Source organism: Rhamphochromis longiceps, linkage group LG9 (assembly GCF_057381845.1).
Source record: "Rhamphochromis longiceps isolate RC_006_pf linkage group LG9, R_longiceps_female_GT1.1, whole genome shotgun sequence".
In the NCBI taxonomy this organism is placed as follows: domain Eukaryota; kingdom Metazoa; phylum Chordata; class Actinopteri; order Cichliformes; family Cichlidae; genus Rhamphochromis; species Rhamphochromis longiceps.
The window spans coordinates 14,858,082-14,873,256 of NC_140565.1; the positions used below are offsets into that span (position 1 = coordinate 14,858,082).

At 42.5% G+C, this 15,175-nt stretch overlaps 1 protein-coding gene across 2 annotated transcripts in view; it reads left to right on the top strand.

Moving 5' to 3' along the window:
- bmp6 (bone morphogenetic protein 6) overlaps positions 1–15,175 on the top strand; it is a 46,831-nt gene that overhangs the window by 23,837 nt on the left and 7,819 nt on the right. For both annotated transcript variants that reach the window (XM_085418422.1, XM_085418423.1), the window contains exons 3-5: positions 3,215–3,407; positions 7,921–8,069; positions 8,228–8,425. In XM_085418422.1, coding sequence (XP_085274548.1) covers positions 3,215–3,407; positions 7,921–8,069; positions 8,228–8,425 — 540 coding nt within the window. The remainder of the gene's footprint in view (positions 1–3,214; positions 3,408–7,920; positions 8,070–8,227; positions 8,426–15,175) is intronic.

Genomic DNA, 15,175 nt, shown 5'->3' on the forward strand with positions numbered 1-15,175 from the left:
TGTGTGTGTGTGTGTGTGTGTGGGCAGCTTCTGGAATAAGATGATGAAATGGTCACTGTCACATCTGATAAAAGTCGCAGTGACGCTGATGTGAATAACAGCTTGTTCTCCATAGGTGGTTTCCTTTGCTCCAGTGGAAAGTGTTTGAAGTACAGATCGGCAGACCTCGCACAGACGTAAACTGAGATGCCTCGTTTTATTATAATCTTTTGATTTAAGTCACATCAGCTTGCTTTTTTTTTTTTTTTTTTGTGAAGCCAGAAAGATACGTCTTCCTTCGTGGCCCTCCTTTTGCTCACTCAAATTCAACATTCATGTAAAAGTTGAAAATGTCCAGAGATGAGGGGAGCTTTGACCTTGCAGGGTGTAGGTACAAGGTGGAGCTGGCACTTCTGGGAGAGTCTGATTAGTTCCAGTGTTCTCACATCAACACAGTTTCTCTTCTGCTATGACTCGAGGAAAATGTGTCATCGGTCCATTTCTGGGTGGATCCCCACATCATAAAAATTACCAGAAGGTTTTAACAAGTCTGGCTCAGGTACAAAACTGTAACTTTCTTACCTAAGATTTGGACTGTAAAAGTATGCGAAATTAATCTTTGACTCTGTTTAAATAAAATCTAACTGACTGATTCATGCTGTGACCAGTGACCACATATTTCAATAAGGGAGGCATACTTTGTCCTTTAGTCCCTCCCATGTCATCTTTAGTCGGTTATCCTGCTGTCACTGTGTAGTTTGGCATATTAACTCGGTAGCTGGTGATCATAAAGAAATATTTAGATCCACGTCTTCAAGGACGCTAAGACCAAAGAAAATAAATCAGAATCAGGTTTATGAGGAAGTCTTTGGAAAATGTTGTCCTCTGTAACAGCGGTCCCCCAACCCCCGGGCTATGGACCGGTACCGGTCCGCGAGAGTTGAGGCTCGGGTGTGAAATTTATGGTTTTCAGGGTTTTTTTTGTTTCTGAGACAAATGACATCCACATATGAGGACATTGGTTTTAAATTTTGATAGAACAGCGGCAATATAATGTCCTCGTAAGTGGATATCAGGCCCTAGTAGAGAAAAATTAAGTATTTTGGTCTAGAAAACCCAAAATGTGATGTCCACATACGTGGACTCCAGGTCCTAGGAAGTAAAAGGTCGGTCCGTGAAAATACTGTCAAACATAAACCGGTCTGTGGTGCAAAAAAGGTTGGGGACTGCTGGTCTATAAGGAGTCCCTGAAGCCAAAACTTGGGAAAAGCCCTGGTTTAAAGGGCAAACGTTTGATCAGATTAAATTAAAGTCTTTGGGAAACATGTTTCTATGTTATAATTAATAAAATTAACTTTTATTCAGCACTCCTATAAATATTTATGCCTTAAATGCTGACTTTAAGTAATTTTTCATGTTATTTTATTGAATTTTAAAATGTTACATTGAATGTAATCTAGTCAAATGTAATTTACTTAATTGTTAAATACTTCATTTATACCAAGTGTATTATCCTTTACCTTTGATTTGATATATTTCAGTAACATTTCCTCATAGAGGTGTTAGTCAGTGTGTGCTGACTTCTGTGTTGCTCCTTTGGTGTTCCCCCTGTTTTGTACAGTCTCAATAACTAAGTTTAATAAGTTAAACTTTGGTACTTTAGCTTTGGTATGATCCAGTTAAAAAGGCAGTTTTCACAGGATTCGATGCAGTCCTGCTTCCACAGGAATTAAAAGAGTAAGTAGCAGCCAGGTGCTGCGAATCGATGCACTCAAATGCATTAACTGATCATCAACTGTGAGAACCTCCATAAAAGCTTTTGTGGTTTTTGCAGTTTGCTGGTTTGGAGCATCAGGTTTGTGTTTGTAAACTTCTGATTTGTCTGAACAATGAACAAATCATTCGTCCTTCCAAAGAGTCCTTCAGGCTGGCGGTGACAAAAGTGCACATCCTGAAATTTTGCAGGAATGAAGCTATTTACATCACACGCCCACACACAACTGAATACAGCCATTGCTCAGCAAAAAGCCATAATTACTCTTTTTATCTCCCCTCTCATCCTCATTGTCATGTTTATAAATTTTCTGCCTTCAGCTGCACATAAATGTATAAATGAGAGCATAAAGGCTCATTGCAGCCCCCTCCATGTTTACTGTATTCCAACAGCGGGTTAGATGTGGTGGCTGTGTTTCTCTGGAGGCGTTTGCTGCACATGTGGGTCAGTTTGGGAGTGAGACCAGTTCAAACTGGAGCGTGAGACTGGCCACGGATCAAGGCAGAGGATGGATCTAAGTCGTGTGAAAACGTGGCCTGTGTTCGATCTCACAGTGGGTGAAAAACTGAGGTGGTAGTATACGTCTGACTGTGGTACCAAGTTGGTCTGCGCTCAGTCGGTGGGGGTGAAAAGTCTGCTGAACCTCGCTGCACTGAGCAGTAACTGCAGATGATGAGAGAGCGTGTGTGTGAGCATGCCTGTGGGGTGTACGAGAGTATTTAAAGTGTGATGGGGTAAGAATAGCGCGTTGATGAGTATAACATCTACTGTTAGTGTTGGCCTGGGTATTTCTATACACAGCCTTCTAATTGTCCTCTTTATTCCTGTCCCCATCTTACTCCCCGTGTCTGTCGACTCTCCGGGTCCTTCGCTGTGGGAGAGAAACCTCCAGCAGAGACGGAAACGATTCCCCGGAGAGCACATTATCATTATGGTGCATATTGCACTTAAAACATAGGAGGGAGAGAATTTTGTTGGTTTTCGTCATTTCACGCTGTCAGAAGTGGTCGCAGAGTGACTCTAAGTTTGCTGCTTTTGGCCTTTTGCTGTGAACTGATGATAACAGGGATTTATTTATAGCAAGTGGAAGCCAAGAAACCTATTAGAGTTTATGTATAAATCACATGTTTGACATACTTTAAAGGCGTGTCTGAAAAGGATATCCACTCATCATTCACTACTGCGGATTTACGATGAAACCCTGTTTGCGGATCTATAATTTGATCCTATTTGTGTTAAATGGATCATGAGCTTGAATCAAGCTGCTGGAAAGAGAGCATATGGGCCAAAAGACATGATTACCATTTGATCCGTAGGAGCACAAATCAACCTGCCATTTTTTCTGATGAACATTAGCTTCATTTAGCTTTACGTTAATAGCTTTTTTCCTCACCCTGGTTTATATCTCGCCTTGTGTGAGCTATGGTCCTAAAAGCATGCGTATGTGTTTCTAACCCACAGTGGAGTATGACAGGGAGCTCTCACCGCACAGGCGTCACCACAAGGAGTTCAAGTTCAACCTCTCGCAGATCCCAGAGGGCGAGGCCATCACCGCCGCCGAGTTTCGCCTCTACAAGGAGTGCGTGAGTCGTGCTTTCCGCAACGACACCTTCCTGCTGAAAGTCTACCAGGTGGTCAAGGAGCACCCTGACAGGTAGCATATAAACTTTTACAGAGTTTCCAACGTCTATGCTGAAGTCCGATTCACTGTTAGATTTTCTCTTGATTGTCTCATCTGTGTTTGTGCAAAACTATAAAAGTATTTTTATACTAACTTGGGAAAAACAAAAAGAAGTAATAAGTTAATAGTCTCAGAATTGTGCATACCACACTATATCTTAAATATGGGAGTTTTGGTTTTCTTGCATACTCTTTTATTCACATTTCTTAAAATGTACTTGAATAAATAATAATCATTTACTGGTTTTCAGTTGTATGATTTTTTTTTATCTGTGCTAAATGTGCACGATCTTGGCTCGAGCACTTTACATCCGTCTCACTTACAGTGAGATCACAGCAGAGCAGATATCTGTAACTTATGTGTGGGTTTGATTTGGGGGTCATAAAATTACTCACCTCCACCTCTCTGGCTGAAGCTGAGAATATTTGATTATTACCAAATCTGTGGAGCACAAATAGTAGTTGAATTTATGAAAAATACTGAAGATAACACAGTGTGACAGACATAAAATAGTGTTTTTGCACAAACAAGGTCATTTCCAAAGAGCCATTAGCTAAAAACTTGGCATATCTCAGCATGGTGTGCAGTGTGTCCTTAGAAACATTTGCGGAAATCTACAGCAGATGAACAGTATCTGAACCTCATGTCCTTGAGAAACGGGGAAAAAAAATCCAGAAAAGACATGAGACAGGATCTGAAGCCTTATCAGAAATAGTCTCAGTTGTTAAGAAGCCATTCTTAAGGAAGGGAAACAGAAAGAAAATGGTTTTGTATGCCAAAGTATGCAAGAACTGGACTGAAAATCAGTGACAACATGTCTGATGGAGTGAAGAAGCCAAATTATCAGTATGTGAGGAAGCCCAGGAGAGAGGTACAAAAGTGAGTGTCTACAACCGTCTGAAAAACAGGGTGGAGGCTGTGTCATGGTTTGGAGCTGCAACTTAGCCAGTGGTGTTGGAGATCTTGTCAAAGTTGATGTAATTACGAACGCAGAAAAATACCATCAGACTTTAATCCACCACGCAATGCTATTGGAAAGCATCTGACATCTCGGCAGAGAACAGAACAAAAGTCAGCCAACATCCAAAGAAGAGTTTGAATGTCCTTGAAGATGCCTGGAGAACCATTCCTGAAGACTACTTAAAGCAATGACGAGGAAGCTGCCGTGGAGAATTCAGGCTGTTGAAGAATAAAGAAGTTCATACCAAATTCTGACTTTCAAGATCGAATTGTACAAACTCTGTTGTTGTACAAGCTAACTGGATACTGTATTTCCATGTTTGTTTGCATGTTTCACTAACTCGATGCGCAGCAAAATATTAAGAAATGAGGTTCAGCTCAAGGCTTTTGTGCAACAATGTATTGGGACTGAGCTACTAAACTTTCCTTTAATTATTTGGGTTTCAGCAGCTCTTAGCTGTGAAACACGTGCACGTCGATGGCCCTGCAGGTAGGTTCCTGTAGGCTCCAAAAGCATTCACATTCACATTTTCTGGATATCGAGGTGTAAAAACGTCTTTCCTTCTCCCCGTGCGTTGCACATACTTTTGGCAGCTGCTGTGTTTATCATGTAAAATCAAGCATTACAGAAATAGCACAACTTCAAAATCCTCACCAGAAAAAGCACGGCTAATGCATGCTAAACATTTACTGTACATTAAGACTGCAGGGCTAGATAAACAGAGTTTCTGAATGACATTTGTGTTTTATCAAGCCCGCCCGCCGTCGACCAGCACAAACATGGAGAGAATGTCTGATATCTGTTTTTAGCCTTACATAGCTCGATATATTTAGTCTATCAGTGAATACACGCCGAAGGAACTCTCTCCTTAAAAAGCCATTGATGAATGACAAACTGTTACACTTGATTAATTCTTTTGTGTTAAATAAAACCAATTCAGTCTGTCAGAGGATTCACACACAGTACATTTATTTTCTCCTTTGTCCCTACAGCGGCTGGTTTGTGCTCTCGCTTTCTCTTCTTGTTATCAGATGGAGAAAATAAACTGCATGCATAATAACGCCTTGTAACTGCAGTTTTACATTATTCGATCTAATCAGTGCAGATGTCATCTGAGGTATTGTCACATACATGAGAAAAAACATTACTGTTTTTTTCCCCGTTTTGCAAAACCGTCCCTTCATAATCAGCGGGAAGCCCGTTAACTTTCTCGTGCTCCTCCTTCCCATAAAACCTGACTCGTGCTCTGACTCCGAGCTGTAATGATAGAGCGCTTAATTAGCCTGACACCCGGCTGAGGAATGCGACAGATTACAATGGAAAAAAAAAAAGGTGGCCGTCCTGACTTTGTGTTGAGTAAAGACAAAGACTGTCCTGTACCCGCTCAGGAGAGTTAGTCCTTACAATCTCTGTCTTTTCCTCCAGATGTCTGACTCGCGTATCGTTTTTAAGGTCTTACAAATATGCCATTGCACCAGTTTCAAAGACGAAAGCATGTGAAATAACCAGGCCAGCTGCGAGTCACACTTTCCTACCTTGGATAACAATTTTAACAAGTCACTGACAAGACTCATAAAGGGGATTTATGGTACAAAGAAACACGACTTTGACTCTTGACCTTATTATTCCAGTTCATTTAAAGCAGCCAGTCAATAACACATTCGTACAGTAGACCGTCACCCTGCAGGTGTCTCTCTCACCGACTCCCTGCTGTTCTCTGTCACGCGAGCGTTACGTGACAATGATGCAGAAACACAAGTGCACCTGGGACAAATGTGCAAACTCAGCAGGAGGGTGGAGTACCATATGCGTGCAGGAAAACAGGGTGTAGGTGCTCATACGGAAGCCGTCAGAAACACTCATTAATGAGCAATAAAGAGAGGCTGCTGAAGCATGACTGCAGGGACATTCTCTGAACACCTGGATGATTGCGAGGCTTTGATGTGTCTCGTGGAGGAGTGTCTGACAGGACCGCCGCAGTGTTATTACTGCTGTAATGGGACGGTGGGAGGACAGAGGCCTCTTATCATTCACACTCTGTCTTTTCCTTACATCTCCTCTGCTGTCACTATTTTTTACCTCCCTCCTCTTTTGACACATTTGAAGCCTGATTCGATGAACTCACTTTTTGTTATTTTTTTGTAAATGATATTAACATGCATGTAGCCTGATATCATACTTTTAATTCCTTCCTGTTCGTAGTCCCTCAGAGATGTAGACTTTAAGGTCAGATCTACGCTAGAGTAGAATACAGTATCCCAGCATTTTTTGTTAAGTGCCGCTATCCATCTTCCTGTCATTTTGTTATGATACTCTTACCTCGATAGAAACCAAGAGCTTCTGCGTCTTTGGTTTCTTAAAGCGGTAGATCTGACCTTTCTAGCGTTGCGTGATCTCAGTGATGCTCTTTGTGCCCCTGTTTTATACATAAGACTGAATGCAGTAAACCAAACGTATATAATGTCATTTCTGTTGAGGACATCAAAGAGGGAGAGCCACACAGCAGCAAGTTTTACTGAGTCAGAATTTATTAATCATGAATCGAAAAGGCAAAAATGTAAAGCTGCATGGACCCAAAATGATCTGCTGCCGGTGAAAAGCAGCACAGCGGACTCCTTAAGCGTAATTTAGACTTCTGCGGGAAATCTATGTCGTGACTTACGACGTAACTGGAAACTCCTTCTTAACCTCACATTATAGCTTTCCACATTCAGTCGTTGTGGGCTGCGTCAAACAGATGTGTCGTTACATTTCTTGGGGGGTGGACGTCAAGTTACCTGGAAGCATAGTTCAGGCATTAGGTCCATCATAGCACTTTTAGCAGTGCAGTATAATATCTAATAGCAGCTTGTATTTAATTGACTTAATACAGATGAGGACAAAATTATTTGTGTAGTTTATTTCTATTTGAACAATGACAGAATTATTTCAGTAATAGCATAAATTACCAGGCTCAGTATCATTGCCCCCCTGAAAACTGGTGTTCTTGTTGACTTTTATAAAGGACAAACCTCTGCTATGCAATGATGTGCTTTAACCTTGTAATGGTCAAAGATTGGAAAATCACATTAAAACACTCTATCTTCCAATTTACACACAGTATAAAAACCTCAGCAGCAGTTTGAGCTGTCACCTGAGAAAGCATCTTACCACCACAAACAAAAGATGTGAGTTTAGTATTAAGTTATCAAATGTGAAGAACTGGAATGAGAAAAATCATCAAGACACTGAAAGAGAGCCACACAGTGCAGAACAAGCCTGTCAGAGGTAGGAAGGGAAATATTTCAAAGACTCTGGGAAGAAAACTAGTGAGAATTATATCTAAAGAGCCCAGAATAACTGCCAAGACATGAGTGGAGAAAGATTATGCAAACTGGAAGCACGTTCTTTGGTCAGATGAGATGACTACAACCATTTTTAATACTGTTCCAGTACATCCATGTACAAATGCCAGTATTGGCACAAGTATTACTAATGTTTCGTGTAATAAGTTTCTTCTGGTGTTTGTTTGCCATTATGTCACAGAGAGGCAGATCTGTTCCTGCTGGAGTCTCGCAGGCTGTGGGCAGCTGAGGAGGGCTGGCTGGAGTTTGACATCACTGCCACTAGTAACCTGTGGGTGATGAGTCCCGCACACAACCTGGGTCTGCAGATCAGTGTGGAGACCAGCAGCGGTGAGGGATCCAATTGCACATCTCTTTTGTAATACAAAGCCATAGTTGGAGCAGTTAAAATGCATCACTTTCTCTCAGCAAAGTAAAGGTCAGCAGTCATTGCTGGAAGTTTTTGATCTTCTGTGGTTCGTACTTACTGTGATCTTTTTTTTAAACAGGACAGAGCGTCAGCTCCAAGGAGGCGGGGCTCGTAGGACGCGACGGTGCACTGGATAAGCAGCCTTTCATGGTGGCCTTCTTTAAAGTCAGTGAAGTGCACATCCGCACCGTCCGCTCCGCTAGTGGGAGACGGCGCCAGCCGCACCGCAATCGATCCGCACAACCGCCAGAGGGATCTAGAGGGCCGGGCCCAGCAGGTCAGTCTGCAAGAACGCTGAACCTTAACTGACCTCATTACGCAGTGAAGTTGTGAATGCAATCACACTCAAAAGTAACATAATAGTAAAAATGATCTACATCCACTGATGTCACCGACGTCCAGCCCGTAGAGAACGGCGGATGGGTAGCATGTGTTTGAAATCTGGTTTTATTATCCCTCTTTGCCGGATCTTTGCCGACGTTTGCCGGATCTCTTTAATCAGTGCCGATCAGATGAGAATTGTAGCCCTTTTTTTTTTTCTTTGTATGGTTAAGGTATTGCAGTTTTTTCCCAATACATGTCTTTTGAGCAGGGAATATAGTTATTTGTTATATTGGTTATACACCGTTTCTGCTCTGAGGAGTGACTTAAGTGCATGGTAGCAGGGAGAGAGTCCATGAGGAAGAACCTTGGGCTCAAATATTAAAGAACAGGCCATGTGAATGATGATAAGATGACTTTAAACTGACACACCTCTGGTGCATCTGTAAACTGTGTAGTAAGTCTTGCTAGAGATTTACAACGTGACACGATCTCACAGAATTGTGAGCTACTGAATATTCAGTGAATTAAGGCGCAGGCGGTGAATCCATCTTGACAGGTGACCTCATCCTCCGGACCTCCTCATTAGCCCTGCTTGCTTCTCTTCCTACTCAACAGATGATGTAATGTGAAGGTATGAGCCTGATGTTATGAGTCTCACAAGCTTTTCAAATTAAATCAACCCATAATCCGCCTGCTGTGTGATTCTGGACCTTTATAGTGCTTAAAGCTAAGCTGCTCCTGTGAGGCTTCATTGTGTGACTGTTGCAGTATGTAAAGGTAGTCCTCAGTCAGCTTGCTGTTGATACTGGTCTTATCCTCGCCAAGTTACGCGCACAAACCTTTAGATGTATGTGAATCCAGTGCATCTGCTTTCTGCACTCGTTGTTGGACTTTAAATGATGAGCCATAGTAAGCCTAAGTGTGCTTCCAGGGGCTGCGAGTATCTAAGCACAGAGTGATGCCAACTAAAGCTAACGATCAGACCAAAGAGGTTAGAGGATGTGCCACAGTAACCCAAATCTTGGCTATAACTGGCTTATCTTTGGTCCTCTTGTCTAATCACAGCTCTTGTCTGCACTCACATAGAGCTGCAAATCCTCCCATCCTGACTGGCTACTTAGGTAGCGATTTACCTTTGCTTTGGTTTCTTTTGCTCCCTGCTTAATGGCTCTAACATCTGTACGGTACGCAGAAGCATTTCCAGGACAGGTTTGCTCTCATCGCTACTCCCTGCAAAACCCTCTGCTGAGATTTGTTGGCTCGATCTTCTGTTTGCTCAGAGCATCTGCTGCGACTTTCTCAGTAGGTTACGCGGCACTGCTGTTAACACCAGAGGTTGTATGTTAAATTCCTGCAGGGCTTTTTCTTAGTAATTGCATTAGATGAAAGCTTTGGCTGACACGACACAGAACAAAGACTCATCATTTGTTATGCTACGGGACAGTTAGATCTCACCACATGTTCAGTTTTGGCTCCAGACCTGTATTCTCCACCGCCCAGCTGTCACCTTTGGCTCGAGACGTCCGAAGACTTTAAGGCAGGATGTCGTAAAGACAAAGTTATTCTGGGGTACACAGCGTGGATTTCAAAGCCTGCTCCCTTTCAGTATAAAGCTTTTTGTGTCCCCTTCTGCATCGGGAGGATGAAAAACTTTCCACGGAGCGAGTCTGCTGAAAAAAGTGCTCTAACAACGACAATCTGTTAAATATGCGTCCTGGAGGATTGGACTTTACATAACCCAAAACATCAAGACCTCTCCGCCTCGCCACTCGGGACGACTGGGAGTGTAAATATTTAGATCCTACACAGGAAGCAGGGAGGCCCCCCTCGCGACAGCCGTGTGTCCGTGGCCAGCAAGAGGACTGCAGGGATTGGACGGGATGGGAGGATCCGCGAGGAATTCAGGAGGGCATATGGTTTCAATACCGCATCACTCACTTCAGAGACGGGGAGGAGGCCGCGATGGATGGGGAGAGCATCCGTCTTGTGGAGCGCTCATGGGGAGAAACAAAATGTGGATGCTGTCCCCCAGTTTCTCTTTGGCCGGGAATTCACCCTCACGGATATTTTTCCAAAGAAGCGGGAGATCTAAGAGCGAGCGGCAGCAACGTGTTTGTTTCGAATGTGTTCAGTAGCGTCCACATAGAGGCTTTTTAAACTAATTCAGCAAGTGTGTTTTCTAAAAATAACCTCCCAAAGTCTAGCCCCTGATGTGTGAGGTCAACCTGATTCCACTGCCTCATGTTTTTAATCCCAAAGTAATCCCTGACATCATCAGACCCATTTTTAATTTAATACATTTTTGTCAATTTTGATTTGGTCTTCATGAATTTGGCCTTGCTGCACCTCAATTCGCCACAAATGACTCTCGTGCCTTGCTCGGTCTGCTAGGGCTATAAAGCAACCTTTAAACCAGGACAACTTTATTTTCCCAGCTCTAATCCCTGTGAGGTTTTGGACCTTGTTATTTTCTCATTTGCACCATTTTAGCGAGCTGGGTTTAAATCGACATCTGATATTAAATATCTTCCAGATGACAAAAGAGGCCAGAATCGGCCATAAAAATTTCTGCAGCAATAGTTTTGAGATTATGGTGTAATTCTAAGTGTAACAAATCATCTTTGTTTTCCACATTTTGCTCCTGAAAGCGCGCGCACACACACACGCACACAGCTTTCAGACCAGCCACTTTTATCCCAGTGTTTTTGTTTTTCCTGTTCTTCCTGTTTAGTGGGGTAAATCTCTTTTTTTTTAAAGTTTCGCCTTAGATTCTGAGGCGTGCGGGGAAGACCGGGAATATCTTTTACAACAGCCGTGATATTTCCACCCACTCTGGGTGTGTCTGATGTGTGCACAGTGGAAAACGCTGGTGTGTATGTTGCCAAAAGAACAATACAACACCTTTAAAGGTAATTTGGGGTTTTGTGGGCGAGGAAGGGCTGGGGAGGTAATGGGAGTCGGGCTGGGCCTTGGCTGTGGGGGAAGTTAACAACCATCCGGGGAGGGAATATCACGTCCCGGCACAGCACCAGCGGCCTGTAATTAGGCCTAGCTAGTCATTAGTTGCACAGCTAAAAGACTGACCAAGCTAACAGTATTGCTTAAAGAATTATAATAACACGGCGCTCAGCCAGCTGTGTTTTTTCATCTGTCGCTCTTCTCCTCCCTCCTCCTCCTCCTCTTCGTTCTCCTCACTCCTTCACCACCCGACCTCCTTTTGTTTACCGTTGGCGTAATTAGACATGGCGGAGCTCCCTCGCAGGGTTTAATAACCTCTGTGATGAAAGACAGGAAGAAAGATAAACTTGAGTAGTAGTGGCTGCAGGGAGGGGGAGGAACGTCAGAGGCAACAGTGACATTCTCCTTTCATGTCTTCACAACTTTTGGGACACGCTCCTTCCTCCTTCAGGGTGAAGGATTTTATTTTGAACACTGGGACTGAGTTTTCCATCACCACCACCACCACTGCCACCACCTCTATGGGAATTTATGTAATTGCTACTGTAAAACCTGCTATTTTTTTCTCGCTTTGGAATTAAGAAATAGCTGGAGTAAACCATAGGCTGTAGGTGGAGCAGCTTGAAAAGCTTTGGCTTGGGTTTCTGTGACTCTTTTTATGTCACTGAAACACTGAATCCGAGCTGTGCAGTTATAACATCTGAACTGGCACCATAAGATCCTCGTGTTTTTGGAACAACCGGAGATAAATATAATTTACAGGCTTTTCCAGAGTTTGAGGTTCAAAGAGTGGCGAGGAAGGGTTAAAGTGAAGTCATACAGTACATTAAAAGTCTCAGTGTTAAAGAGCCACAGTGCTTATGTTCAGTAAGGAGCAGTGTTTCCCCTGCTATTCAATAGACAGGGTGGGAACCGGCAGTAGGAGCCCCACCCTGATGAATTCAATGTGAATCGGTTTTAGTGCAGAGTTTTACTATCACGCGGTCAAATGGATGTTTGTCTACTCGCAGAGAAACATTTCCAGGTTAAACACTGTTAGGTAAGCTGCCGTAACACAGCGGCGGAGCTCTGTGCTACAGTGTCCGTTTACATTGCCATCTCAGTAGAGGAAATCCTGCTTTTTTTCTCCCTGTTATTTTCAAATATTTGGTCCTGAATGTAGTTCAAGAAGGTGAAAGTGGAGTTCATGGTTTGGGTCTTAAAATCCTCTGAAGTCATGTTGAAAGGACAAAGATATTTACTTTGAATAGCAAGCGATATCTGAGGTGATTTTTCCATAATTAACCGCCATGTCTACACCTCCCCCTCACTAAAAATCAGTCATTTATGAATTATGTGTTACTACTGAATGCAAGACATATTCTTATAGTGTACAAATTATTTATTAATGCAATTTACATGATCTCAGTCTTACTGTTTACTCTTGTTTAGCTTGTCTCATTTGTTTTCTTTTTTAGTTTCTTTGGGTTTTTTTTATCACTGTTGTGTATGTGAATTTTTGCAATATCTCAAAGTATAAGGGCTACCCTATGTGCATGTGGCACATGTTGTTTATTTATTGCATACTGCACTTTTTTATTCTTATCCTGCTGCTCAGACTCAATAATTGTCTTGTGGGGTCAGTAAAGTTTCATTAAAGATAATCTATCCACCTATCGGTCTATCTAGTCCAGGGATTTCACGGCTGTTTTTACTGTACCACTAGAATTCAAAATATCCACATTACAGCCCTATGTAACTCAAATCTTCTATGTCAGATAGTTGCTGTGGCTTGTGCTATGACATAGTTCTGATTGTAGTTATTATTATGTTTCAAAGATCACGGTTATCATCGAAACGCTTTGCCACCTCCAACTTAATTTGTGAAAGACAGCTGTGACATGTACATGTGTAATGCAGGCTGTAAGTGCACTGTGTCTCAGAGTTTAGGTCCATAATTTTGTCAAAGGGCCAAGAGAAGTTACAAACACCAAAATACCTCTTTTTAAACTTGCAGTCATGATATTGAGTGCACTCGTTAGCTTTTCTTGCAGAGATCTTCATATTAGCCTGTTTAGCATAAAAGCTAACCTGTTTAGCCTAGCACTACCTTTGGATAAACAGACTTCACCTTACACATCAAACTTTTAGCCTTTCAACAGGGCCAGGCTAGCTTTTTCCCCGTTTCCAGTGTTCATGCTAAGCTAAGTTAACCAGTGTAGCTTAGCATCTCCATATTATGTGGAGGAAAGCTTCTAAATGATTGTATTTTTACAGTATTTTAGTTAAACCGACTACTTTAATGTCAAACTCTACAGTAGCACTCACACACACTCTAAGGCTTTTAATTAATACAGCAAGTATAACACGTTGAGTCAGTTTTTGTCTCTTCTCACCTCTGCTCTCTGTCAAGGAAAGGAAAAAGAAATGAATGGAAGCCTCATGGGAGCCGGAGCTCAGTGGTAGCTGTGTGGCATTAAATTTTTACAGGCAGGAAGGGGAGATGTGGTTTATGGGCACCACAAATCTGGGCCTTTACACTCAATGAAAGCCCGCAGTAAATATCAGCTTTATTCCTCTTAAAAAGCCCCACAGACTGTAAATGTTTGATGGCTTTGAAGACCGAGGGGGAAAAGGAGTTGTGCGGAGATGAGTGAGAAAGAGGGAAAAAGAAGCATGTCGCTAAATATGATACTCTGAACTGCACAGCAAAGCCACACTTATTTACTTATGATTTACTGAACCTTTGACCTGCCTGTCTGACTGCATAGGATGTTTATCTAGCTAATTGGTGGCACATTAGATCATTCTAGCAAGCAAAAGTATATAGACTTCAATCTTTTTAACCCTCAAGGTCATATTTAAAATACAGTCACCTTAGAGAGCAGTGAATAAAATGAGATTATCAAACTTTAGACATCACTAGACTGGTTGATTGTGCGAAGGCCTCTCATGCTGTGTGGAGGGGGCAGGCGGGCTACATTCACCCTCCACCCTGAGCTGTGATTTGACCCAAAGCTGAATGTCACGCATCATAAACTCGACCTGGATGAGGAAGTAGGGGGGTCTCTATGAGAGGTTGTGTAATAACAAGGGTGCGTGTGTACTTAGAAACAGTGCGTTTTTCACTATTTAAAGTATTGCATATGCTACACTATTTGCAGAAATGCCTTAAGTAGTACACAAATATATTCCAGTATGCATTGGTATGTTTCTGTATATTAACCCTGAGACCTCTGCCATCCTGCAGTACTGCAGGGTAGCAGTTCAGCTCAGAGGTGTGTCGTTTTCTCTTTCTATAAACATCACCTCAGCTTTGTATCAGGTCAGCCAAGTTTCATAGCCAATCAGATTTCTTCTTTCAATGGTACTCTTCCATTATCCTTGGCTGTTTCCTGTATATAAACACTGTACACTGTGCTGTGACCGATTCTCAGTTAAAAAGGTATTGGTATTGTCCATGTACAGTTCTAACTAGTTCAGTTTGAAGGCAGGATGGATGCGTGCAAGCCTGCACACACAGTTTCACACGGAGCCAAACGTGCATGCCTGAATGCTGAGAAAAACATTTGCACATATGCAGAGGTACACAGAGACACATGCGCACATGGAGATGTACCATTGACTGCACAGACATGTAAACTTATAACTTATTTCCACATTAGCAGACATGCCGCGAGCTGCCCTTCCTACTGGAAAGGAAGGAAGCCTAAACGAGGGAAACACCTGACCGCATCCTGACTGACCGTTACACATGACCCTTTGA